The sequence below is a fragment of the Xiphophorus maculatus genome, chromosome 17 (genome assembly GCF_002775205.1).
Source record: "Xiphophorus maculatus strain JP 163 A chromosome 17, X_maculatus-5.0-male, whole genome shotgun sequence".
Taxonomy (NCBI): Eukaryota; Metazoa; Chordata; class Actinopteri; order Cyprinodontiformes; family Poeciliidae; genus Xiphophorus; species Xiphophorus maculatus.
The window spans coordinates 19,895,018-19,921,560 of record NC_036459.1 but is presented as its reverse complement, the minus strand read 5'-3'; the positions used below and the strand labels follow the sequence as shown (position 1 = coordinate 19,921,560).

General features: G+C 39.3%; 3 protein-coding genes across 4 annotated transcripts in view; 1 reads left to right on the top strand and 2 right to left on the bottom strand.

The window, feature by feature from the left end:
• The window catches only part of cog5 (component of oligomeric golgi complex 5), a 71,945-nt gene extending 56,826 nt beyond the window's left edge, over positions 1–15,119 (top strand). For both annotated transcript variants that reach the window (XM_023350382.1, XM_023350381.1), the window contains exons 12-22: positions 1,662–1,866; positions 2,874–3,035; positions 5,505–5,604; positions 6,112–6,222; positions 10,173–10,235; positions 12,210–12,313; positions 13,000–13,237; positions 13,374–13,450; positions 14,032–14,158; positions 14,240–14,319; positions 14,840–15,119. In XM_023350382.1, the coding sequence (XP_023206150.1) occupies positions 1,662–1,866; positions 2,874–3,035; positions 5,505–5,604; positions 6,112–6,222; positions 10,173–10,235; positions 12,210–12,313; positions 13,000–13,237; positions 13,374–13,450; positions 14,032–14,158; positions 14,240–14,319; positions 14,840–14,966 (1,394 nt within the window). In that variant the 3' untranslated portion in view covers positions 14,967–15,119. The remainder of the gene's footprint in view (positions 1–1,661; positions 1,867–2,873; positions 3,036–5,504; positions 5,605–6,111; positions 6,223–10,172; positions 10,236–12,209; positions 12,314–12,999; positions 13,238–13,373; positions 13,451–14,031; positions 14,159–14,239; positions 14,320–14,839) is intronic.
• On the bottom strand, positions 15,117–17,426 carry ndufa5 (NADH:ubiquinone oxidoreductase subunit A5). Its single transcript, XM_005805434.2, has 5 exons — positions 17,353–17,426; positions 16,679–16,723; positions 16,495–16,611; positions 16,350–16,415; positions 15,117–15,277 (listed from the first exon to the last, which is right to left on the bottom strand). Exons 1-5 carry the CDS (start codon positions 17,371–17,373, stop codon positions 15,176–15,178), a joined length of 351 nt encoding a protein of 116 aa, XP_005805491.1. The 5' UTR covers positions 17,374–17,426; the 3' UTR covers positions 15,117–15,175.
• Positions 17,427–19,033: 1,607 nt separating this feature from the next.
• On the bottom strand, positions 19,034–24,227 carry LOC102225373 (zinc finger protein AEBP2). Its single transcript, XM_023350458.1, has 8 exons — positions 23,473–24,227; positions 21,499–21,730; positions 20,292–20,399; positions 20,032–20,218; positions 19,806–19,930; positions 19,667–19,734; positions 19,440–19,553; positions 19,034–19,355 (listed from the first exon to the last, which is right to left on the bottom strand). Exons 1-8 carry the CDS (start codon positions 23,979–23,981, stop codon positions 19,343–19,345), a joined length of 1,356 nt encoding a protein of 451 aa, XP_023206226.1. The 5' UTR covers positions 23,982–24,227; the 3' UTR covers positions 19,034–19,342.
• Between the last annotated feature and the right edge of the window lie 2,316 nt (positions 24,228–26,543).

The window sequence follows — 26,543 nt, the reverse complement described above, 5'->3', positions numbered from 1 at the left end:
GAAGAATTTTCTCTGCTTGTGCATTGCATACCTAGTTACACTCATTTATTGATTAGAACTGTTCAGTTTACTTAAATTAATTTGTGAAAAACTGCTCAATCCCTCAAGCTTTACAAAAAATATAGGTCAAACTCATGTCCAGTTATAAGTACTGTAAGATATTCTGGTTTAATCCGAATCTACCTGTAATTCTGTCAGGTTTGACACCTATTAAAGACAAATTAAACAAACACAGAAAAGACTAGAGAGTTAGATTCTTTTTATCTTGCGAGGAGAACGGATAGAGATGTGTTTCCAGTCACAAATCTCTGACCGCTCTGAAAACACATTTGTCCGCTCCTTTCTTTTTAATACTTTCGGAGTCCCTATCGCAGAGAACACTGCAGCTCTAAGGGGTGGGGGCAAAACACTTCATCACTTAGTTGCAGTGCTAATGACAATCACTAACTAAAACACATGGTATCTACACACTAGATTATTCTGTTCCAGACACAGGGTAGAACAGAGCAAGTTGTACATCTTCACGGTGACGGTTTTATAGCTATCTAACAGGCCAAGGATGCAGAGGTTTCTGCTGAGCGATAACCCTGTTGAAAACGGTTCTTCTCTTCCTCAGAGAGAAAGGAACCAAAGTAATTCAACAACACAGAAACATCCTTTATGCTGAAATAAAAGAAACCAATAAAGGCAAATAAGACAAGAACATTATATAAGTAAAACTATAAAGCTACATGAAACATCAAATATTTGATAACAATATATACATTTTACCTAACAAATTCCCAAGGTGATTAACAGAAAAACTTGGACTCTGGTAGCACAACATCTGTTCTTTTTGCCATTTGTTGTGGTTGGTGCCATACAAATAAAGTAAATTAAATGCAAACAGTGGTTATATTAGTAAGGTGTGCTGTAATTGTGCAAATCACTGGAGCAGTGAATGAAACTAGCTGAAAATTTCTCTTTCCTATGCACAATCCATTCTTGGTTTGGCTTGTGATGGTCTAGCTCCAGTACAGCAAGAAAGTTGGGTTCCTCACAACAAAATATTATTTTGTCTTAGTTTCTAAAGTTAAAAAGTGGTATACAGTTTGTCATTTGTTTTGTGCAGAAAACATTTTTGCTACTGCAGTTAATTCTTATGTATAAGAACACAGGAGGAATGTTTGACAGTCAGAATTTAATTATTTGGAAAACAAACAATAAAAAGCCCATCTCCTACAACAATTATAATGGAGATTGTGTGATTTTTAGCAAACAAGCTGAATGAATACATAGTTCCCACAAATCTGAACTAGAAGTGATCTGCACCATCTTAGTAGGCAACCGCATGCTCAGTGCATTGCAGACCCATGGCTTCCAGACCAGCTAAAAGAAAATATGTGGACAGTCTTGGCCACTGTGCCAAGAAAGATACATGAACAAAGTCACTGCTGACCCGTATGAGACGGAGAAGGAAAATATGTCAGACGATAAGGTCAAGCTGCCTCCGATCCGATCTCTGATTTAACAGGACATTTTTCCCCATGTTAATTTACCTGCCAATAGAACAAGTATGTTTTCATCAATATTAAGGAATTATTTACTTAAAACAAGTCTCTATACCTTGCTGAAAAGTTACTCTTAAGTTTGTTTATCTGCTTGCTTGTTTTCTTTTCCAGCCTCCTCTTTCCTCAAGCAAGCTTTTGAAGGAGAGTACCCGAAACTTTTACGACTGTACAATGAGCTGTGGCGCCGTCTGCAGCAGTACAGCGCAAGCCTGCAGGGGGCTCTGACGAGCAGTGGAGGGTTTGACACCCCTCTGGACCTCACTAATGCAGAAATAGAGAGCCAGGACCTGTTCACACATGGAAAACAGGACTACAAGTGAGTAAATCCAAATTAACCAACTAAACCAATTAAATCCACTTTCATTTTGTCTGGAGTGAAGCTGGGTGGCAAAGCATTTTTCAGAGTATTAATTTCTCACTGTTTGGTGCTAACACTCTTTAATACCAAAATGATCAGTTGTACAGCAACAGTAAAAACACAGCTGCCTACACTGTCCCTGTTTAATAGCAACAGCCTAGTCCGTCGTTTACGTACAGTACAGACCAAAAGTTTGGACACCTTCTAATTCAGTGGGTTTTCTTTATTTTCATGATAAGGCAAGAAATCCCACTTATTAACCTGACAGGGCATGCATTACGCTGAACACGGGGGCTAGTGACATGACACAAAAACGTTTGAAATTGTTTAACTTTTCCAGGGAGTGGAACAGTTGGAAAATCCATCCACCCGCCCACCAGCCTGCTCTCTGTGTGTAGAGCCGTTACTAAAGAAATGAGAGGGGAGGCTTAGCTTGATGCACCACAGTGAAACTTTCTGTCATTGGTTGGAAGAGGGAGACGTGACAAAAACAAAGGATTATTTTCCCCTCCCTTTATTATTGAGCCCATTTTAATTTATTGTGTGAATAATTGAGTTATTGTTTATCATGACAGGTCCTCTAACACATGACATGGACAGACGCTGGCCTTTGAATTTTTCTGTGGATATCAGTCTGAACAGTTCCTTTCTTCCTTGTCCCAAAGGACATGAAGTCCATGATTTCCAAAAATGTGGACTCATCAGACTACAGGACACTATTCCACTTTGCATCAGTCCATCTCAGATGAGCTTAAGCCCAGAGAAACCTTTGGTGTTAAAGGGTTTTCACTTTGTATTTTAGAGTTTTAACTTGCACTTGCAGATGTAGCATCAAACTATGTTGGTACCGTGGTTTTATGTGGTAATATCTGTTACAGAATGATGTTGGTTTTTACTTCATTGCCGCCTGAGAGATTGAATGTCTGTGACATTATTTGATCCGGTGTCTTTGTGCGTTTATGCAGTCCAGAAAAGGCCTTGAAGGACTCTCTGCAGCCGTATGAGGCAGCATACCTCTCCAAGTCCTTGTCCCGTCTGTTTGATCCCATCAACCTGGTGTTCCCCATGGGGGGGCGTAACCCACCCTCCAGTGATGAGCTGGAAAGCATCATTAAAACCATCAGCAGGTGAGTTCACTACATGCCAGCTGACTGTCTGCACACATGTACTTGAAGTTTCAATGTTTCAGGTGTGAAAAAAATCAAACTTTATTTTTTATTTTAAATGTAATAGAAAGAAGAACATTCTTGATTAACTGATAGCTTGAAATTTCTCACACAGCTTAAAGCATGTTTTTCTAAAATGCAAAAATAAATGTAAGATAAATTGACTGACCTTTGTATTCTACTAGTTCCATGTAACTTTTGAGTGCTTTCAGATGACATGTTCTAAATCGATATGATATGAAAAAAAAAACTGAATTTGTTTTTGTTACAAAAACACAAATATCCAAAAGAATCAGAGTCTCTGAGAGAGGAAGGTCTTCCTCTGTTAGAATGTCTTCCTCTGTTAGAAGGTCTTCCTCTGTTAGAATGTCTTCCTCTGTTAGAATGTCTTCCTCTGTTAGAAGGTCTTCCTCTGCTAGAAGGTCTTCCTCTGTTAGAAGGTCTTCCTCTGTTAGAAGGTCTTCCTCTGTTAGAAGGTCTTCCTCTGTTAGAATGTCTTCCTCTGTTAGAAGGTCTTCCTCTGTTAGAATGTCTTCCTCTGTTAGAAGGTCTTCCTCTGTTAGAAGGTCTTCCTCTGTTAGAAGATCTTCCTCTGTTAGAAGGTCTTCCTCTGTTAGAAGATCTTCCTCTGTTAGAAGGTCTTCCTCTGTTAGAAGATCTTCCTCTGTTAGAAGGTCTTCCTCTGTTAGAAGGTCTTCCTCTGTTAGAATGTCTTCCTCTGTTAGAAGGTCTTCCTCTGTTAGAAGATCTTCCTCTGTTAGAAGGTCTTCCTCTGTTAGAAGGTCTTCCTCTGTTAGAAGGTCTTCCTCTGTTAGAAGGTCTTCCTCTGTTAGAAGGTCTTCCTCTGTTAGAAGGTCTTCCTCTGTTAGAATGTCTTCCTCTGTTAGAAGGTCTTCCTCTGTTAGAAGGTCTTCCTCTGTTAGAATGTCTTCCTCTGTTAGAAGGTCTTCCTCTGTTAGAATGTCTTCCTCTGTTAGAAGGTCTTCCTCTGTTAGAAGGTCTTCCTGTGTTAGAAGGTCTTCCTCTGTTAGAATGTCTTCCTCTGTTAGAAGGTCTTCCTCTGTTAGAAGGTCTTCCTGTGTTAGAAGGTCTTCCTCTGTTAGAATGTCTTCCTCTGTTAGAATGTCTTCCTCTGTTAGAAGGTCTTCCTCTGTTAGAATGTCTTCCTCTGTTAGAAGGTCTTCCTCTGTTAGAAGGTCTTCCTCTGTTAGAAGGTCTTCCTGTGTTAGAAGGTCTTCCTCTGTTAGAATGTCTTCCTCTGTTAGAATGTCTTCCTCTGTTAGAAGGTCTTCCTCTGTTAGAAGGTCTTCCTGTGTTAGAAGGTCTTCCTGTGTTAGAAGGTCTTCCTCTGTTAGAAGGTCTTCCTGTGTTAGAAGGTCTTCCTCTGTTAGAAGGTCTTCCTGTGTTAGAAGGTCTTCCTCTGTTAGAAGGTCTTCCTCTGTTAGAAGGTCTTCCTCTGTTAGAAGGTCTTCCTCTGTTAGAAGGTCTTCCTGTGTTAGAAGGTCTTCCTGTGTTAGAAGGTCTTCCTGTGTTAGAAGGTCTTCCTCTGTTAGAAGGTCTTCCTCTGTTAGAAGGTCTTCCTCTGTTAGAAGGTCTTCCTGTGTTAGAAGGTCTTCCTCTGTTAGAATGTCTTCCTCTGTTAGAAGGTCTTCCTCTGTTAGAAGGTCTTCCTGTGTTAGAAGGTCTTCCTGTGTTAGAAGAACTTCCTGTGTTAGAAGGTCTTCCTCTGTTAGAAGGTCTTCCTCTGTTAGAAGGTCTTCCTGTGTTAGAAGGTCTTCCTCTGCTAGAAGGTCTTCCTCTGTTAGAAGGTCTTCCTCTGTTAGAAGGTCTTCCTGTGTTAGAAGGTCTTCCTCTGTTAGAAGGTCTTCCTGTGTTAGAAGGTCTTCCTGTGTTAGAAGGTCTTCCTGTGTTAGAAGGTCTTCCTCTGCTAGAAGGTCTTCCTGTGTTAGAAGGTGTGATTCTGTTCCAAAAAGGTGACTTTTCTCCCAGCAGGTTCAGTAAAAGTCTTGATTGGATAAACGTGTTGTAACTTTTGTCGCCACTATTAAAGTCAGTGTGTGGCAGAGTTAAAAAAAAGAAGTGCTTTTAATTTTTCTAACTTTCCTGAACTTTTGGCTCTGTTAACATTTACTGTTTCTTCTCTATCATCAATGGGCTCATTTTTAGTTGAAAATTCAGGTGTATTTTTGTCACTTATTTTGTTTATATGTAAAATAGCAGCACTCTCTCTTCTCGAATGTAAATGTCAAGAATAATACTGATTTGAGACATCAATATTCTGAGCTCATACGAAATGTTGGGTTGTTTCCTTAGAAAATATGTTTTCAGAAAAGTTATATGTACGAGTTATTTATTAAAAGCATTTTTATTACATCAGTCCATATTTCTGCATTACTAAGCTACATTTGACTGAGACTGTTTTATTTCCAGTGAGCTGAATGTGGCATCAGTGGATCCAAACCTCTCTCTTGCTGTGGCCAAGAATGCTGCAAAAACCATCCAACTCTTCTGTGTAAAGTCTGAGCAGCTGGTATGTACAGCAGCCTGTTGTACCTCAAACACAGTACAGTGTCTTATACCTTATGTACACTCATGTATGTGAGAAATTGTTAGCTCTAAGCTTTTACATCTTAGCATGTCAGAAATAAGCACCAGTTTTTCAAGCCTGTTACAGCTTCTGATAAGGTGACATTTGCTGTGAGCCAACAAAAATTAGGCCCAAGTGCAGAGGCATTGAGTGTGGGAAACAAAATTATGAAACTTAAACATTAGCAGTAAACTACAACCAAATTACTTGTAGTAGGTAATTTAGGTTATCTACCTTTTGTTAGTTTTTGACAACTACAAAAAATGGTTCTTTTGGGATATTTTATTTCTACAATGGTACAGGTAAAATATAACTTGTTGCCCAATTGCTAGAGCATAGGGAGACATTTGGGGAATTATTTCTAACATTTGCTGATTATGTCTTCGGTCTGTTAAACTTAACTTTGCACTCTGTAACTTATTGAACCCTTTGTGTCCTTCCCGTCCACAGCTCTGTACTCAAGGAGATGCCAGTCAGGTGATTGGACCATTGACAGAGGGGCAAAGAAGAAATGTTACTGTGGTCAACTCTCTGTACCGCCTACAACAGGCTGTTGCTAAGGTAACAGAGGAGAATTTCCAATTAACTTACTGAATTACACCAACTGTTTGTGTTCGTAGTGTGGTAGTTCTGACTTGCTGTTTCAGTTCATGTGACAGCTGTAAGCTTCTTTGACTGTAAGGTTGCCTGTAAGCCTGTACGGTTGATGAAAATGAATGCTGAAATCTTGGACAAGGGTGCATAAAAACATAATTCTATTTCTAGAATTATGCTAATGCAGCACGTTAGCTCTGTTACTTTCATTGAGATTTTTTCTTTATTCAAACTTTCATTCCTGCCTCTCAGGAAATTTTTTTCTGTTTTCTTTGGACAAGTATTTCTTCTTGATTAGGATGCTGTGCAGATGGACTGTTTTTTTTTTTTTTTTTTTGCTCTTTTGTTACAATGTGTAACCATATCAACAGGGTGGCATTACAAAGGGGAGTAGCTGATTAATATTGCAAAAGCTGAAATAATACCACAACTGAAGCCAGGAATCCCAGAGGAGTTGAAAAGGAGGCGTCATGGATGCAGAGGAGGAGCAAAGAGGACAGAGAGAAGGAAGAAGTTCAAACCATCTCTACATCAATTATAATGTCTAGTTCAAACTTTTACTTTTTGCAGTTTTCATGCTCTGTACTTTCATAGAGATTTTTTTTTTTTGCTATTATTTATTTTTCAAACTGGCAGAAACGCAGCGTTTTTGATGCAGTTTTTTGGATGATATGTGACTTTTTCTAATCTCGCATCAATACCATCACCTGCATCTTTCAGTAACTTCCCACCATGCATCTGCAAAAACTACAGTATATCTGAAACTCAGCTGCCCTGCACTCACTCCAGGGACCACATCACCTCAGTTCTTAAAAATCTCCTGATTCAACACCTATTTTGTATTGTATTGTAATCCAATCCAAAATATTCCTCATGCCTACAAAACACTCAATAAGCTTACTGCTTAATTTGATTTGATTTGACTGATTTATTCCAGACATGTCACAACCACTGTGTGGAACATATCCACAGTAATTCTAGTATGAATCTGTCCATACACACACACAATTTTTAAAAGAAACAAAAACCTTATAAAATGCATTTATATCAATTGATACATCTACTTTAATGGAATGCACACAAGAATAAATCTGTAAAGTAAGTATGGAGACATGTCTCCACATTTATTCATACTTGTGTGTAGCTGTGGAAAGGAATAAGAGATCACTTAAAATGATCAGTTTTTCGGATTTTACTGTCTGTCTGAATAAAATTGACATTGTTCTGTCAATAGTTTCATGAACTACTGACAACAAGTCTGAAATTCCTAAGTAAGAATTTAGTATTTAGTAATTATTTGTTTTAGTATTTTGTATTTATTTGCAGGAAAATGATAAATGGTCAAAACAACAAAAAAGATGCAGTGCTCTCAGAGGTTAGATAATGCAAAGAAAACAGGTTTATATTCATTCAGAAACAATGATACTAATGTTTTAACTCAGGAAGAGTTCAGAAATCAATATTTGGTGGGATAACTGAGGTTTTCAGTGGAGTTCAGTGCAGTGGTCTCTAATTTTTTTCCAGAGATGCATGTATGTGTATGTTATTTATTTTTCTCTTATTTTATTTTATAAGATAAAATGTCGCTGCTGATGCATTTGGTGTCATATGATTTGACATGACAAATGCTTTCAGGCAGAGTTGCAGTGCACGGCCACGTGTATATCAGAAAACCCGTCCCTAAAACTCGGGACAAGCAAAGCACTTTCTGTGGCGCTTATCAAAAATCTCAACAGATGCAAAATGGAAGAGCTTCTAAAGCCACATAAATTAAATCTCCCCGTTTGTCCCTGTTTATCTGTGCAGTTTAGTAGAGTTAGGTCGTCATGCAGGGCCAATCCAAGGTTGTATGAGGCCTTGAGTAGAATAAGAACATCATTACCACTAACAGCATTTCAACAAGGAATTAGAGAAATCTGGGACAGAGGCCTAGTTAAATTGGCCGCCCTTAAATGCAATCAGTGATAATTGTAGTTTACTGAGATGTATTTGTGAACAAAGAGCTCAAACTCAAAGACTAAAACTTTTAGCATCAGACTGTAGCTATTGTAACCAAACATAGCTATAATGTTCAAAGATTGTTCTTTGAACTTTTACAAAGTAAACTTGTCAGGTCCTTAAAATTTTACATTTAAATGTCAAACAATTTAAAATTGAACTTAACAGCTTTGATTTTGTCAATAAACACATGTTATAGTTCTGTATCTGTGGTTTGTGTTAAAATATTAGTGTTTATGGGGCCCTCAAGGCCTAGGGGCCCTTAGGCAGCTGCTTAGTCTATTTACCATTAAACTAAGCAGCTCTAAATGTGATCAGCATTACATTGTGTTTTTAGATCCACTAACTGATGACTTAATTTGGATTTAATAAAAGTGCAAATAATTTATATTTATTTTAATTGTATTTTTTTTATTATTTGTTGTTTTTAAAAATTCTATAGTTGTGGGTTTATAGTATTGACAGCAATGTTCTCCAATAACATAATTACCAAGTAATATTTTTCCGTTTCCTGTCAACTTAACATCTTTTAATACAAAAACACAGTGGGCTGCATCAGTGCCACTGGGCTTAGCAAGTTTTCTGGGGGAAATTCTGTATACACCTGTAATATAATTCAGAAAATAATCTGGTATTATCCCAGTGCTAAATTTTACAGTTGTAAATTCACATCCAACTACACACAAATACTCATATATTCACAGTCACAGTGAGAGAGTCCCTGCTCTCTCACTAAACAGCAGTTATCGGACCAGACACGTCCAATGTTCTGACGATTTGTGCTACCTCGTCAGATTTTTGTACCAGCTATGTCTATTGGTCAGTGCTGCCTTTCGAAAACATGACCAAAGGTGATTGATGCCAAGCAATGGGATCGCTCTTGTTTACAGTATAGTAACAACATTCCAGACGCCAAACTAAAACCATTTATGTTTACAAGCTGCCTGTCATGAAGTAATACAGCAGGTATAAAATAAATGAAATAAAGCTTACCTTAATCTTTGATGAAATAAAAGAGACGAAACAAAACTTCCACATGTAGGACGTATTGATAAGAAATCTGCTGAGTAAGAAGTGCGTGACGTAGCATCGATGTGCTCATGTACATTACCACAAGGAGGTAGGACGGATTGATGGCTAGCACAGATGCTGCTAGGGTTGGGGTTAGCACACAGTCCGACCTGAGATACGTGTCATTCTTTGTTTCATTTGAAGGCAGCAGCAGCAGCTCCTCTATTTGCTTCTGCTCATCTTCATTAGCTCTTGTGATTTCAATGAGCTGCGGTTTATAGCATTGCTGACAATTCTATAAACCCACAAAGTAACTTAATTATCACTGTTTTGGCTGGACAGCTTGTGCAGTTGGACCCTAGACATCATTTACCCAGAATGCATTGCAGCGTGAACAACATGGCGGCGTTCGTGTGACAATATTTTGTTAAAATTTATAAAAACTTAACCTACAGTATCATAATGCAATACAGTAATTGTTATTACTGTATTGTTTTTACTTCTAAAATAAACATTTCTCAATTAAAGTTTATTGTTACAAAGGGATCATCGATCCCTTTAAATCATTTCTGCCCTAATTGTTCCAGCCAGTTGCAATCTCAGAATCAAATGTCAGAGAACCTCAGGCTTTGCTCAAATATTAGTTTATGTGCTAATATAAATTAATATTAGCACATAATCTTCAATCTGACAGGCTTATCAGACTTGATAAAACATTTGAAAAGAGTTTTAATGTTATATTTATTTTGTTCATTCTGGTAATTTAACCTCAAAATCATGTTTTTTGCCTGCAGGCTTTGATGAGAAGCTTTAGCACTTTCTCCTCAAAGTGACAGTCTTCCTGGTGAACATGTGCTGTTCTGGACTATTTTTGCCCTCGCTAACAGATGTTTTTTTTTCATTTGCAGATTATTTCTGCTTTGGGAGCATGTCCACCAGCTGCGGTAGATGCCCTCTTGTCTTCTTTGGAGGTATCAAACTTCTCTCATGATTCAACTATGAATCATATCTACAGTGGGACAAAAAAGTATTTAGTCAGCCACCAATTGTGCAAGTTCTCCCACTTAAAAAGATGAGAGAGGCCTGTAATTTTCATCATAGATATACCTCAACTATGAGAGACAAAAGGAGAAAAAAAATCCAGAAAATCACATTGTCTGATTTTTAAAGAATTTATTTGCAAAATATGGTGGAAAATAAGTATTTGGTCAATAACAAAAGTTCATCTCAATACTTTGTTATATACGCTTTGGTGGCAATGACAGAGATCAAACGTTTTCTGTAAGTCTTCACAAGGTTTTCACACACTGTTGCTTGTATGTTGGCTCATTCCTCCATGCAGATCTCCTGTCCACAACCTCAAACAGTCACACTCTAAACTCCACCATGGCCAAAACTAGAGAGCTGTCAAAGGACATCCGAAACAAAATTATAGACCTGCACCAGGCTGGGAAGACTGAATCTGCAATAGTGTGAAGAAATCAACTGTGGGATCAATTATTAGAAAATGGAACACATACAAGACCACTGATAATCTCCCTCGATCAGGGGCTCCACGCAAGATCTCACCCCGTGGGGTCAAAATGATCACAAGAATGGTGAGCAAAAATCCCAGAACCACACGGGGGAACCTAGTGAATGACCTGCAGAGAGCTGGGACCAAAGTAACAAAGGCTACCATCAGTAACACACTACGCCGCCAGGGACTCAAATCCTGCAGTGCCAGACGTGTCCCCCTGCTTAAGCCAGTACATGTCAAGGCCCGTCTCAAGTTTGCTAGAGAGCATTTGGATGATCCAGAAGATGACTGGGAGAAGATCATATGGTCAGATGAAACCAAAATAGAACTTTTTGGTACAAACTCTACTTGTCGTGTTTGGAGGAGAGAGAATGCTGAGTTGCATCCAAAGAACACCATACCTACTGTAAAGCATGGGGGTGGAAACATCATGCTTTGGGGCTATTTTTCTGCTAAGGGACCAGGACGACTGATCCGTGTAAAGGAAAGAATGAATGGGGCCATGTATTGTCAAATTTTGAGTGAAAATCTCCTTCCATCAGCAAGGAGGATGAAACATGGCTGGGTCTTTCAGCATGACAATGATCCCAAACACACCACCAGGGCAACAAAGGAATGTCTTTGTAATAAGCATTTCAAGGTCCTGGAGTGGCCTAGCCCGTCTCCAGATCTCAACCCCATAGAAAACCTTTGGAGGGAGTTGAAAGTCTGTGTTGCCCAGCGACAGCCCCAAAACATCACTGCTATAGACCACTGCTAAAGACCTATCAGTCTTTTATACTGATAACGGGTTCAAACAGGTGCCATTAATACAGGTAACGAGTGGAGGACAGAGGAGCCTCTTACAGAAGAAGTTACAGGTCTGTGAGAGCCAGAAATCTTGCTTGTTTGTTATTGACCAAATACTTATTTTCCACCATATTTTGCAAATAAATTCTTTAAAAATCAGACAATGTGATTTTCTGGATTTTTTTTTCTCCTTTTGTCTCTCATAGTTGAGGTACAGTATATCTATGATGAAAATTACAGGCCTCTCTCATCTTTTTAAGTGGAAGAACTTGCACAATTGGTGGCTGACTTTTTTTGCCCCACTGTAGATATAGACCTGATTTTATGTGGTTTTCAATTCAGGTCAAATCAGTCTTTTTCTTTCTAAAATGTTACCTCAAAGAACTTTATGGCGCACAGCTTCAAGGTCAGTTTCTTTTTGTTTAATTCAAAACAGTACTTAAGATCTTTAAATATAAGTAATTTAAAGATTACTTATCTGTGTTTTAAATGGTTTTGAAACCATTTAAAACACAAATAGAGATCTACCATCAATGTTTCTCTAAGATCTACAGAGATCTAAACGCTGGACTTAGAAGCTCAGAAGCTGCTCCTATGTCAGTGTGTCTGTTTAACTGTTGACCTGATTTGACCTCAGGGAGTTCAGGCCCTGATGAGCAGCGCAGTGCAGCCTCTGCTGCAGTCTGTGAGCGACTCTATTGAGGCCATCATCATCACACTTCACCAAGAAGACTTCTCAGGGTGAGACATTTACTTTGTTTTTGTTCCTCTGTAAAATAAGAAAGATGCAAGACGATGTCAGTCACAGGCTGAGAGTGTTCTGACTGGATCTTTGAAACATGCCAAGCATGCCAAGCATGTTTCAAATATATGTTGGTATATAACATTTAATACATGTTGGTATAACATGCCAAGTTATACATAGTTGGAAGTTGTTTTGTTTTTCATGCTGTATTGAAGTTAAAGTTTGTCTGGCCTCCACTTTTATCTAGAGGCACAAACTTCTATTTGAACCCAGTGAGGTGGTTGGGTTGAAATGAATATTTAGGAAATAGTTTAACTAATTTTGTACAAAATCAAGTTTTGATGGTCACTGTTAACATTAAATTTACTTAACAGCAAGAGCAAAAGTTGACAATTTAAAAGTTGACCATTCTTTTTGAACTTTTGTCACCAACACATAATATCAGAAGAGACACATTGTGTCTGAATGACGCCTCAGAGAGATGATTAGATTAGCTCTCATTTCAAATTCTCAATTAACTCAAGAAAATAAAAGTGGTTTAACTCAAAGCAGCTGGAGATTTGCACAAATGTTGAGTTTTCCAAGTTCTCCTTCTCCCAACTAAAAAATATTAGCTTTATGCTAATATTAAATATTCTTGTTTGTAACATCATCTCCTCATCGTCTTTTGTGTGTTTTCCAGGACTCTGTCCAGCCCTGATAAGCCAGATGTTCCATGCTCCCTGTACATGAAGGAGCTGCAGGGCTTCATCTCCAGAGTAATGACCGACTACTTCAAACATTTCCAGTGTTTGGACTTCGTCTATGACAACACGGAGTCCATCGCCCAGAGAGCCATTGAGCTGTTCCTTCGCCATGCGAGCCTGCTGCGCCCACTGGGGGAAGGAGGCAAAATGAGGCTGGCTGCTGACTTTGCACAGGTAAGGATCTGCTGAAATGTGGGGCTTGGACAGTTCAGAATCCAGTTCAGAATCCAGTTCAGAGTCCAAGCCCTTCCAGACTGTGTTGTCTGTAATAGTGCATGCTGCATTATTACTGTGTGAATCTGTGTGTCAGATGGAGATGGCTGTAGCCCCTCTGTGCAGGAGAGTGTCCGATTTGGGGAAGCCGTACAGGATGTTGCGCTCTTTCAGGTCTGTGCCCTCTGACTGCAAATTACTCTCTTATTTATGTGGTTATAACCAAGAACCAAACTGGGTTATTTTAGTAATTAGTTGGCTCACATGTGTACAGAATGTAGTAAATGCCAGCCATGAAACCTGTGACTGAGCTTTTATGGAAACATAGCCTTAATGTTTGCTGAGTGGTTTCAAGACATTACAAATAAAAATCCTCCCAGCCACCGGAGCTGAGGGTCTGCGGTGGATGAGGGTCTGTCGCCTCAGTCTTTGACGCCACCATCACAAGTTTGAGTCCCGCCGGGGGGAAGACCCCAAAGAAACCAAAAATCTTTAAAAAGAAAATCCTCCCATATTTGCAATTTAGGTCAGCTGAGACTATTTGTTGGTCCTTCTCATGCCCCCTTTTTATGAGCTGAAATGAAAAATAGACACTATTTGTGTGATCAATAAAAAGCTGAAGAGATGCTGCTCTGTTCCTTCCAGTCATGTTTTTATTTCTTCAGACCTTTCAGCTTTTCATTAAGGTTTTCATTGGTGAACGTTTTGGACACTGTGTGTGTGCAATAAGAAACGTTGTGTGTGCTGTGTTTCAGACCTCTGCTGTTTCAGACCAGTGAACTGATCGCCAGCAGTCCTGCAGTAGGTGACCTGATCCCCTACAGCACCGTGCTTCACTTTCTCTTCACCAGAGCCCCATCTGAGCTCAGATCACCTCATCAGGTCTATACAAACACAAACACACACACACACACACACACACACAGTTTGGGATGATACAGAACTTTGCTTGCCCCTCCACAGAGAGCAGAGTGGTCCATTGCACGTTATTCCCAGTGGCTGGATGATCACCCCTCTGAGAGAGACAGACTCGCCCTCATCAGGTGGTTCTCCTCTCTTCTCCCACCTTTTCAGTCTCAGTAGGATTGTATTTGTGGGCAGTGATGACCTCTAGTGGTCATCATTTGACTTTAACTAGTAGTTTGTGGAGACTGAAGGAGGCACTTCAGACGTTTGCAGAGTTCCTCCTCACTCTGCAAAGGTCTGGATTTTAGAACTCTTTATTTTCTGTTTAAATATTCTATTCATTCACTGCTTCAGTCCAAACTGGACTCATTCTGGCAGTTTTCCAGACTAACCAGTGAGGAACTCCTCTGGTCAAATTCTCAACAAATTTCCAACAAATCCACCTTGTGCAACTTGTCTGATTTCCAACATTTGCTGTGTCTGTGCATGCTGCCATGGTAACCCGCAACTGGATCTTACTAAAAACCCAGTCAGTCCCCATTCCCCCCTTAACAGTTTTACTCTAATAAAGTCCTTTGCCAGGTGCAGTCAGACAGGAACTCCTCTGCTCCCATCAATTGTGTGACTGTGTGTTATGTGTGTGTGTCCTCTCCACAGGGGGGCCCTGGAGGCCTACGTGCAGTTGGTGAGAACTCGGCAGGGAAAAGAGTTTGCTTCCATCTATCCCATCATGCTGCAGCTGTTACAGAGGGCCACCAGTGCTGCTCAAGGGACCAAAGCCTGAAGGATACCACAGTGGTGCTGCTGTCAGAAGCAGAATTTCTTACTGTTACTACAGTAACAACAGTATACTGTTGTATACATTTTCTGGATCCTGTGCAGGAACAGGCGCTGATGTACAACTTTGTTAACTTTGAGAATAAAGGAACTAATGTTTCTTCTAGAGTTTTCTTTATTAGAAGCAGAACTCATTTCACAGCAACACAACTCATTTCAGATGGGCCACTTCCACTGGTTGGGTGGAGCCTCCTCCACCAGTGGCTCCCATGGTTTCCAGTCAGCCATCTTCCTGGACAGACTCAGCTCACACTCCGCCTGCAACACAGAACACCATCCGTCAGCAGAGTAACAATCTTAGTTTGCTGTTGCATTAAAACCCACTGAATTGTTCAAAACAATCTTCCTCCTCCAACATTTCTAAGCTTGTTCTGATTATCATCTCATCATTTTAGATTATCATATCATTTTAGTCACTTCTAAATTATTCCACTTTTGTTCCTTGTGTACTAAAAACCTTTTAAATTAAATAAAAGCTGTTAAAGCTGTAGCGATACACTATTCCCACGATACAATATCACAATATTCAGCAAGCGGTACGATTTAAAAATGTATTTTTAAAATGTTGTGAATGATTATTTTAGAGGGACAGAGTGATTTTGGTGACATTTTGACTGTTCCATAGACTTGAATTAAAGTAATTGAACTGATAGTGTAATACTGGTGTAATAATATTTTTGTTAAACATTTACTTTGATTAAGTAAATTAATTGATTAAGTATTATGTATAGGGTAAGGTACCTTTTTTGTCTTATTCACTTAGATAAATGAATGAATGAATAAATGAATTTATCAATTTCATTTCATTATTTAATTAATTGTAATTATTTCGTTACATTATTTTTAATGTACATGTGCAAGTTGGAACATCAGGGATTTGAGTAGGATTTAATGTCTGTACTCGCGGATGGAAAATTGATACTTTACGAGAAAAAAAGATCGATAAATATCGTAGAATTGATAACATTATACATTAGAATTGATAACATGTGTGAGATACAGCATGTATCTCACACATCCATGCTGGATTTTAAAAAAACAAGTAGACCCTAACCCTAACCAAAAAATTTCCAGAATTATAAACCAAATCGATACATTTGGTTCATGTTTTGAACATACTTCCTGTATGCAGCGTACCTTTCCAGAGGAAAAGATTTGCTGTGTTGATCATTCCAATAGCTTTTCTGACTTTTTTTCTTTTCAAGCTTTGAGTTTCAGTCTTGCATGTTTGACATCTTGAAACCAATATTTGGTTTGAACTTGCTCCTTGTTTAAGCCCACAGTCTGGAACAGCCAGCGTCTTTTGCTGTCAGTTACTCCTGTTTCCTACCTGGAAGATGACTTCTTCAATCTGTCCACCATTTATTTTCTTCTCTAGCTTCACAACATCTGGCTCCTGTCAACAGAAAGCAAATCAAAGCTTCATCTTTAAATTGAAGCTTTGCTGAGTGACATGGTGAACTGGGTCTGCTGACCGTTTTCACATGGTCTAAGCGCTCGTTAACCAGCTGCTCCGTGTACTTCCTGTATGCGGCGTCCTGTGGCATGGTCTGCAGTGATGTCAAGATCTTTGCATAAAGAATTCGTAGACGCTGAGAAAGAGGAAAATCTTTGAGTGAATAGCTTCAGCTGGAAAATTCCAAACTGCACCCTGCTCACCTCATGAGGATTCTGGGAGACAGCAAGGCCAACAAGGCCGGTGGTCTGGAAGGGAACAGGAATAGGGAACAGCTGTAAGTTCAGGTTCTACAAACTCCCACTTTCTCCTGCGATCAGGTCAGCTTTCACTGAGCAGCGAGTAAAAGAACAAAGTCTTAAACAACTCTTGGGCAAGCTGAGCCCAGGAGTTATCCAGTTTGACTATTTTTGTCTAAGTACTGGAAGTAATGAAAAGAGAAAACGAAAGAACAGGGAAAAATGTTAAGTGAAATCAATTCAAACTGAAGTTTTTTTTGTTTGTGTGTTTTAATAACACCGTTTTTCTGACTTTTTTTCTTTTCAAGCTTTGAGTTTCAGTCTTGCCGTTGATAAAGCAAACTGGACAAATTTCAGTTTCCCTGATATAAAAGTTGTCTATCAAACAGAAATGTAACATATGTAACAATTTATTGTTCGATTAAAGCTATCATTCATAGATAGATAGATAGATAGATAGATAGATAGATAGATATTTTAATATAGGTTTGATAGGTTTATCAAACTGCCTGAGGAATGTTAGCTTACGGCTAACATTAGGGCTCGTTCGCGTTGCTGTAGCTTCATGACATTCTGCTGCCTTCATCCCTAACAAACTAAAAGGAACAAGAACATGAGAACATGACCTCTACACGTACCTTCTTTAGTAACCCGGCCATCTTTCACTGCCAATACAGTAGGACTTCCGGCAATCAGTTATGACGTCAGCGTCAGTCAGCATATCATCTCTGGTCTTTTTAAAGGTTTATCCAAAAATAGAAAAAGTACACAGTAAGTGAATCTTAAAAAAACTACCTCTCAGTCTATATTTAAGACAATTTTTGGCTACGAAATTTGTTTTTTGAAATACAGTTTCAAAAAAGAAACTATTTTGTAAGTATTTCACACAGTTTGGCCGTTTTTCAATATGCGTACTTGCGGAAATGTCATGGACGTTGGTTTTATTTTTTATTTTAATTAATTAATTTTATTTATTTTATGTATGTGTTTATTTTATTTTAAATCAACATGTGCAAACTTCATGAATATTACATTATTCATGAATATTACAATATTACATTCTTCAGAATGGAAAAATATCCATTTATTCAAGAATACTTAAAAATAAAAATATAAAAAGAGATAAAGTAATAATAGTTTAATGCTGGAGAAAGTGTATAAATAGCATGTCAGCCCAAAAATTATTTTCCCTTTTTAATTTTTCCCACAACTTTGTACAAATCGATTTGTAGTAAAATTTTGCCAGACACAAAATAACGTTGATACAGAGTTTTTGTTTTTTGTCTTTTTATAACAAACCAAAAACATCAAACTTACTGTTAAACCAGCAAATCAATCAAAAAGTTCTTAATGATTGCGCAGATAAAAGAACAGTGGATCAGTTGTTTCAATATCGCGTTCACAAAATGTGCACGTTTTGTGATAATTTGTGATAATCTCAGAAATAGGATCTCTTATTCATCATTATAGGACTTTTCCTATAACTCCTATTTTGAAGTCAGTCTTTGAAGAATAGATCTTATTTTAGTGATCTATGCTCTAGGAATTTATTTAGAATATTATTTTTTTACCCTAGGAAATAAATGGTTAAACAATATCACATTTTTTAATCAAAGAACTGGAGCCCATGGATCAACAACGAGGGTAATTGCGATAATGAGAATATATTTCTCTAAAATAGGTGTTTTCTGATATAAAAATGTTAGAATTCTTACTTGCTCAAAGAAAGAATCTGAGGACAAACATCCCAAAATTCAGCTCTGTTCAATAGAGGCATACCTCGCCTCCAAAGTAACTCAAATATCCTCATCATGGTTGGTGATGCTGTGCAGGATCTCTGATAGCAGTCAGTCAAAATGTCTCTGAAGACTGTTGCTGCATTTTCTGTTTCTCCCTTCAGAACAAATTGCAGCTTGAAGAATTCTTGTTTTTCAATAATCAATTTTGATCAGGTCACAAGGAGTTGACCCGATGCCAGCTTGATTTTAGTCTTCCCCAGGAACTCTGTCCAGTTGGACAGGCCAGGTAAAACCAAAATACTTTATGAAATAAAAATAAAACAGGCCTTGCTAGTTTTGATGCCAAGCAAAACATTTTGGGTTTTGTGGCATTCTGTAGGACCCGACCTACATCAAGCTACCAGAAGCTGAGCAGTCCCTAAACTGCTCAGCTTCATCTCTCTCATCTCAGAGATGCATTTCATCTCTGCACCTCTCTACAGATGCAGTTCATTTGTCTTTAGTTCATATTCTGAATTAACGCTGCTGCAATAAGAACAAAGAAATCACTGTCTGTTATTTGAACATAAACAACATGAGCTCATTTTGAGACTTTTATTAAAAAGATTTGCATCAGCTACATGGGAGTACAAAAAGTGTATAAAAATATATTACAAATCTTATATATTTACAACTGCCTCTACAGATGCAGTTCATCTGTTTTTCACTCTAGCTGTGTTACCTAAAACAAGCAACATGCTTTCTACAAACTGCACCTAATAATACTGGTGGCCAAAAAAAGCCAAGGAGACAATTACTAAATTCCTAAGATCCTCTTTGATGAAGAGGAAACTTCACATGGAGCTGAGCAGAAATGTCTTCCCCTGGTATTTCAGCAAAGTTGAATTCATCAGAAGAACATCCTGTGGAGAAAAACAGGCACCAAAAAAGATTTAAAAAAATTATTTTCAATGTTTTTTGCAATGTAATTTCATGTTCACCCTTGCCTGTAAATGTTGGGGGCCAGGAGGACAGCTGTGTCTGTCGGCAGCTTGGACAGATGAACCACCTTGGTCTTCAGCTGCAGTCTGTCGCTCTCATTCACCCACACATCAGGCAGTCTGATGCACACAGGAACACTTTAACGTCACTGAGTGGAAACTGACCAGTTTGACAAATGACCAGTTATGACAACAGTGGAGTTTCTGGGAGGTTCAGGAAGTTAAGGACTTACATGTCTTCAGGTGTCCAGTGGAGCAGCACCTTCACTTTCCCAGAATCCTCTTTCCTCCTGGCTATCACCTGGAAACCAAAAGAGAGCAGAGGTGGGTTCCTGCTGTGGTATCCTGCTCTGAGACAGAGAGAGAACTAACCGTGCTGTGGAAGACCACACTGTGTCCGTTGCCCTGGCTCTCAATGTGTGTTGCCAGGTTGAGACATATGGCTCGATGCCGGATGGCCTCCATGGTTTGTGCATCAAAGAAGTCATGAGGTCGAGCTGGAAACAGGTGAAGAATTTCACTGTGAGATTGACTGATATCTCATCTATTAGATATCTATTAGACTGAATTCATAATCATGTGTGTGTATCACTCATACGCAGTGAGCGTCTATATTTGTTCCTGAGTTTCCTCCTCTTGATCAGACCAGCCTTGGATGGAGATTCCTCCTTCACTTTGCCCTGACTGGATGTTTTGGAAGAACCTTGGGAACTAAAGTGGGTGGGGACGTGGCGTGCCAGCCCCCCCTGTGAGGCAAAAGTGGCATTGCAGCCGCCAACCACACACTGCAAGAGAATGGACAGTTAGTTGGAGGGGGAACATTAACCTGATGCGGAAGCTGCAGATGTGTGATGTTACCTTGAAGGGCTTGTCTCCGCTGTGGGTCAGCATGTGTCTCTGCAGCCAGCTCTGACTGGTGGACGGAGTGTTGTACACCTTGCAGTTCTTCCACAGGCACACAAACACCTGGGTCACAGAGAGCTGCAGCAGTCAGCATTGGTAGAGTCTGAAGCACACACCATGTTCAGACATCCTCTGAAACTGTGCACCAACAATCACTTTATGCTGTGGTCAGCTGTCATGTTCTACCAGTTAATGAAACCCATAAACCCTGTTTATGGGTTTTTTTTCACTGCAAAGTGAAAACTGACCTCTACTAAATAATGACAAAAATACTCCACCAACAATAAGTGACAGACGTGTGGAAACAATCAGATTGAAAACTATAATTGATGTATGTCTAAAATATGAGGACCGACTGTCCTAAATCTACTTTGTAACGCAGAAGGTAGACAGACCAGATACTCTCATCTTGCACTGACTGACTACAGTTTTCTGGCCGATTACAATTTTTAACAACTTGATGTAGCAATTCCAATTTTGGCCAATACTGATTTTTTTCTGAAATGTAGCAAGAATGTCACATAGTTGGTGGATCTCTCATGGGAGAACAAAAAAGGACAATCTCCCAAAAGAAAGGAAATGGGGGCCGATTTACTGGTGAAATTATAATCAACAAAATTTGGCCTTTTTATACTAAACAATTTACAAAAAAAACACTGCAAAGTGAAAACTGACTTCTGCTAAATAATGACAAAAATACTGCACCAACAATAAGTGACACAATTGTTCATTGTATTGAACAGAAAGTACCTTCAAAACTAAACTTAATCTGGGACTCTATCATGATTGGGTTAGAATCATGTTAGAATACAGAACAAAAATGTTGATTTTTTTTTAATCCAGCATAGCCAATTTCTCTCATTGTGAACTGCTCACGCTGTATAGGCCTGGCGGGCCACCATGCTTTATTTGCTAAGGTTTTTTATATACCAGGAAGAGTGACAGAAAAGAGAGATTAAGTTAGGTGTGTGTACTGGCCCGTTTGCTTTACACACAAACAGGTAAGTTTGGAAAAATTATGACGCCTGATCATACCACCACAGTTTTTTGTAACTATAGGGTTAGGGTAACTGCCCTGTGGACTGTGGACTGCTGTGGACTGCCCTAACGCTGACGGTGTGAGCTACCAAGAACCAGCAGCATCCAAGTCAAACAGACTGACCCCTCCTCTCTGTCCGTCCACATGCATGGCTCGGATGTGTTCAGCCAGGTCAGGGCTGCTGGAGAACAGCAGCTGGCAGTCATCCCAGCAGCAGGTGTAGTTCAGAGATTTGCTCACAGCAGGTCCAGAGCCTGCTACTGACGCTGCCCCCCCACTGTGACCATTGAGCATGGCAGGAGTCGAACGACCGCTGGATGCAGTGCTCTCTATGTCCATCAGGGTGGAGCAGAAACTGGAACAGATACAGGAAACCATAACAGAAGCAACAAAGAATGGTCTGAACTAAAAATTTTATCATGATGTTTTGGATCGCATCCATTGACAATGCTTGTCAATAACACTTGACAAGACAATTACTGTTCAGGAAGTTAGCAAGATTGCATGTTGCCAATTGATTGTGTATATAATCCAGATTCAGATGATCATCTTGTACAGAGGTGAAAAAATGCTAATCCTACATTAATGTTTCACAGCTACAAATAATTTCATTTTATTGAAGGAAAAAACAAAAAATTAAACAGCTATTCAAACCAACTTTGTCCCGGAGGCGGGAAATCAATCACCACTAATTAACTTCACTAATTAGCCACATTTCTATGAAGCCTCAGTTGTTTCTAGACCCAGACCACTGATATCAGATCTTTCAGTATTTTAATTCTTGTCATTTTGATAATAGCTGTTATTATCAGCTAGATAAGAAAAACCCAAAATGCAGAGACTCAAAATTAGAATGTTGTGAAAAATACCAACACACTCATGTTGTCACAATGATCTCTCATCAACCAGTCACTGGCTGCCTCCACAGCTGCTGAAGAAGCTGGTTGCTTACATGGTGCTGAAACCATAGCTGGTTCCATAGCAACCAGCTATGGAAAACTGAGTGGAGGGAAAAAGTGTGATAGGAGAATGTCCATTAAAAAGTTTGGGGGAACCAGGGTCAGAAAAATGCAGTTATTTTTCTGTTGCTCAAACAGAACTTTTTGGATGAAAATAAATTCTGCATTTAATTTGGAAATCAAAGTGTCAGTCTGGAGGAAGAGTGGAGAGGCACAGATTGCATGTTGCCAGAGTTAAGTTTCCAGATGTCCTCTGCTGGTTCTGGTTCACTGGGCTTTCTGAGGTCACAGTCAATGCAGCCAACTATCATGAAATTCTAGAACACTTCATGTATCAATGGCATGGAGATGATTTAATTTCCCAATGGGCCATGGTACCAACCTTAAGGTACCAAAAGCTGCTCCACTGACCATGTGCCTTGATTAGCTCAAGGGCCAAACCAGAACTTCGAGTATCAAGAGGAAGATGAGAAACCACATCCAACATGCAACCTGGGCTTTCTGCTCACCAAAGCAGAAACGATAAGTATTGAGTATTCAGACTTCTGAATATGCTTTCCTGTAATTTCTGTTTAGAGTATCCTGTTTTGTTTTTATATAGTATAATTTTCTGAGATACTGAATATTGGATTTTCATAATGGGTTATCAAAATTTCAAGAAAAAAAAGTAACCATAGCTTCATTTTCTGAAATGAGTAACAAATTTTCTTTTGATTTTCTCAGTTGTATTAGAACATTTCAGAAAATCTGATGTTTTTCTCAGACATCAAGACATTTCTAGACGACATTGGTTATGATTGCCTGTGAGAAGAACTTTCTCCGGATCTGTGACTGCTGCTTACTTTCTACATCAATTCACACTAGTTAAAAGAGCAATCCGAGTGTTACTGCGGATTTAAAGGCGTAATCACATGGTACATGTTATCACTACATGTGCTTCACATGGTACGCCATGCCATGCGTTATGATACTACGCGATCATTATACTTAAGAAATAATTTCTTATAAGCTCTAGGAAACACACAGTCACCCTAAAAACTTTATTAAACGCTTTACGTGGTGAACTTGGACCGTGTGGTCGTGTCTCTCTGAAACTCAAGTGAGCGGCCTTCTGCCTCCTTCTCCGGCTTTTACCAACCTGTCCTCAGAGTCCATGCGGCTGAGCGGCTCTCCTTCCACGGAGTTCAACTCCACACCGACCCACCTCCTGGCCGCGTGTTCGGCCTTTCCCGCGGGCTTTGTGCAGCCGCGAGGCGCTGAGCTGCACACGTTCTCCGCTTCTCTTTGTTCTGCTTTCATCACTCGCGAGCCCTCTTGTGCGGAGTCTATGCTGCTCGCTAGACTACCCTGCGCAGGGCTTTCTCCAGGTTCGCCGAGTTTAAAGCCACCTTCCACATCGTTGTTGCCCGGCTTGCTGTGAGGCGACGTACCTTCCCCGTCCATGTCAGAAAAGGGCGGCGGGTTGTGCCCGGGCCCCACTGCCGTACAACTGCCGCAGTCCTCGGCTGGTTTGTCCTCGTTGTTGACACCCGGTTCCCGTTTGGGGTCTTCCACGGCTTGTCCCTTCAAGCTGGTCCAAGAGTCGCTTTGTTTGGATTCAGACTGATATGAACCGTGTTCAGTCCCTTCAGCCCTCATCTGAGCCATTTAGCACAGCACACGCGCTGTTTTTGTAATGTTTCGCGAGAAAAGTTCACCCCGTGCTTCTCTAAGCTTCAAATGTAAAGCAAAGCTGAGGGTGGCGTGACGTCATAAAAATCGTGGCGAAAAAGCTGCTCTAGTTCGGAAGATGTTTCACTCGGTTTGTAAAGAAATTAGCTATTAAACAACTACCCACAACAAATTCAAAACGTTAAGAAAAAAGCGTTTCAAAGCAAGTATTCTCACTACCTCCAACTGACTGCTTCTAAGCAGCAGAATCCCTTACATTTCAGTTTGTTGCTTTCAGTTTGTTGCTTAAGGTCCTACTTATCTTATTAGACAGGGACTTAGTAATGGTGTCCCATTTACAACAAAAATGTCAATTTTGACTTTTCTAACAAACAAAAAAAACAAAACAAAAAAATCCATTTTCCTTTACACATTCAGTGTACATTACCAAGTACAGTGAACTTTTGAGCGAGTGAAGCATCTTCGCTCACTTTAACGTTCTATTCTCTCATTTCCACGTGTTTCAACAAACAGATAAACGAACCGAACTAGAGGAGTGAACGCGGTGATGTGATGAGCCTATTTATCGAGTGTTTGGTTGGCTGTTACTTTCTAGGGGTGTTGCTGCAGCGCTCCCTGGTCCCACGAGAACAAAACAAGGATGTTCTGAGTACAAACAAAATTGAAGCAATTCTCTTTGAGCTTCAGAGGAACCATCAAAAGTCAGCACACTACGGAGCCCTCTAGGTGACATGGGGAAATTGTATTCTTTTGCGTTCTCTCGCAATAATTATGCGGCATAATTGAAGCCTTTCTTACTGAGACCATCGTACTTTCTACTATATGGAGTGTTCGTGAGGTTTTTCCACGTATGAAATACCTGAAGTTTGATATCTTTTTATTTATTATAGAAATGCACCACAAACCTATGATATAAACACAAATTTTCCATTAGTAGGAAAGAAAGAAACAAAATACATTCAACTATGTCGAGTTATAAGTAATCTGACCGTTTTGATTTGTGTCTATTTTGTGTTGGTAATCCGAATGGTTTAAAGCGCCGTTCCATCTCAGCCTTACACAAACAGACATGCAGTGAATAAATCGATTTTCAATCATTTTTTTCCACCAAAGAATAAACACGTTTTCACTTAGGCTCTTTATATGTGTATATATTTAAAATTTTAAATTGACATTTGTGAAACTAGACCAGCAAATATTGCAGTAAGCACATTGCGAGGGAACGCAAAAGAAAAAAAAAATCCCTATTTCCCCTAGAGCCCAACCTTTTTATTACCGCGGACCGGTCAAGACTTGGCTGCGGCCCGGGGGGGCGGACTGGAGGGGCTGGGGGTCAGATAATGCTTCTGCATTTTGATGTGAAGCTTTTTTTTTTTTCGTTTTGCTCCGATATTCCCTTTACGACAGGGGTGTCCAAACTTTTTGCAAAGAGGGCCAGATTTGATAAAGTCAAGATGCCCGGGGGCCAATAGTTTGTTCGGACATTTTTTAACTACAAAAGTTTCATGGAAATACACAAAAACAATTTTCATTGTCACAATTATCTTTATTTTTCAAATGACAAAATAACCAAATATAAGCCACTCAGGCAACTCTAAAAGCAGAAATTCTGCTTTTCTTTCATATCTGGAGAGTCAGATAACATTGAACAAACTGTATAAAATACCTTAAATTTACAGGAGTTTAAAAATATCTTTGCCTCAAGAACATTTTAAACAGGAGTTATAAGTAATGCAAAATTGTCTGTTATTATTAAATTTTAAAACAAGTGAATTTTGCTCTTGTCATTTACAATATCTTTCAGAAAGTAATAGTTTGTATCACATCTACAGGTTCATAACCAAATCTTACTCAAGAGTTTAATAAAAATAAGTGCCATAAATCCAGGTGCATAAATGTTCTTTTGGCTTTTCACTGCTGATAGTGACAGACGTTATCGTTCAAAACACTCAGTTTTATGTCCTCAACTCTCAGTGCCACACTGTTACTGCCAGGCAAACATTCGCAAATTCTTGCTTCTTCTCAGGGCAAATGTTCTCCACCATTTTCATAACACAGTTTTGATAAATGTATCTTCAGTAGAAGGTTTGCCATGTTTAGCTATTAACATTAACATCGTAGCTTGCTTTGGTGGTATTTTCTTTTGACTCACAGGCCCGCGTGAAGAATCGCTGCTTCACTTTTTCAGCACGGTCACTTCCTGTTAGCATGTTTAGTCTGGTAGTGTCTCTTTACGTTGAAATCCTTAAACAAGGCAACCGTCTCATTACAAATTAGACAAGCACAATTGCCTTGATTTTCAGTGAAGAAGTATTTGTAATTCCCATCTCTCTTGAAAGCGGCAGCCCTCAAGTTTACAAACTTGTTTTCTTTGCAGTGGCCATGGCAGAAATGAGTGGAGAGGGGTTCGCTGCACGAAGGCAGTGCTGCCACCATTTGGTGAAAGGAGGAATTACAGTTTCAAGTTTTATGATACCGGGTAGTCCTTAGTTGTACAATATTTGTACAAAAACACTAAAACATTGTTTTTTTACTATG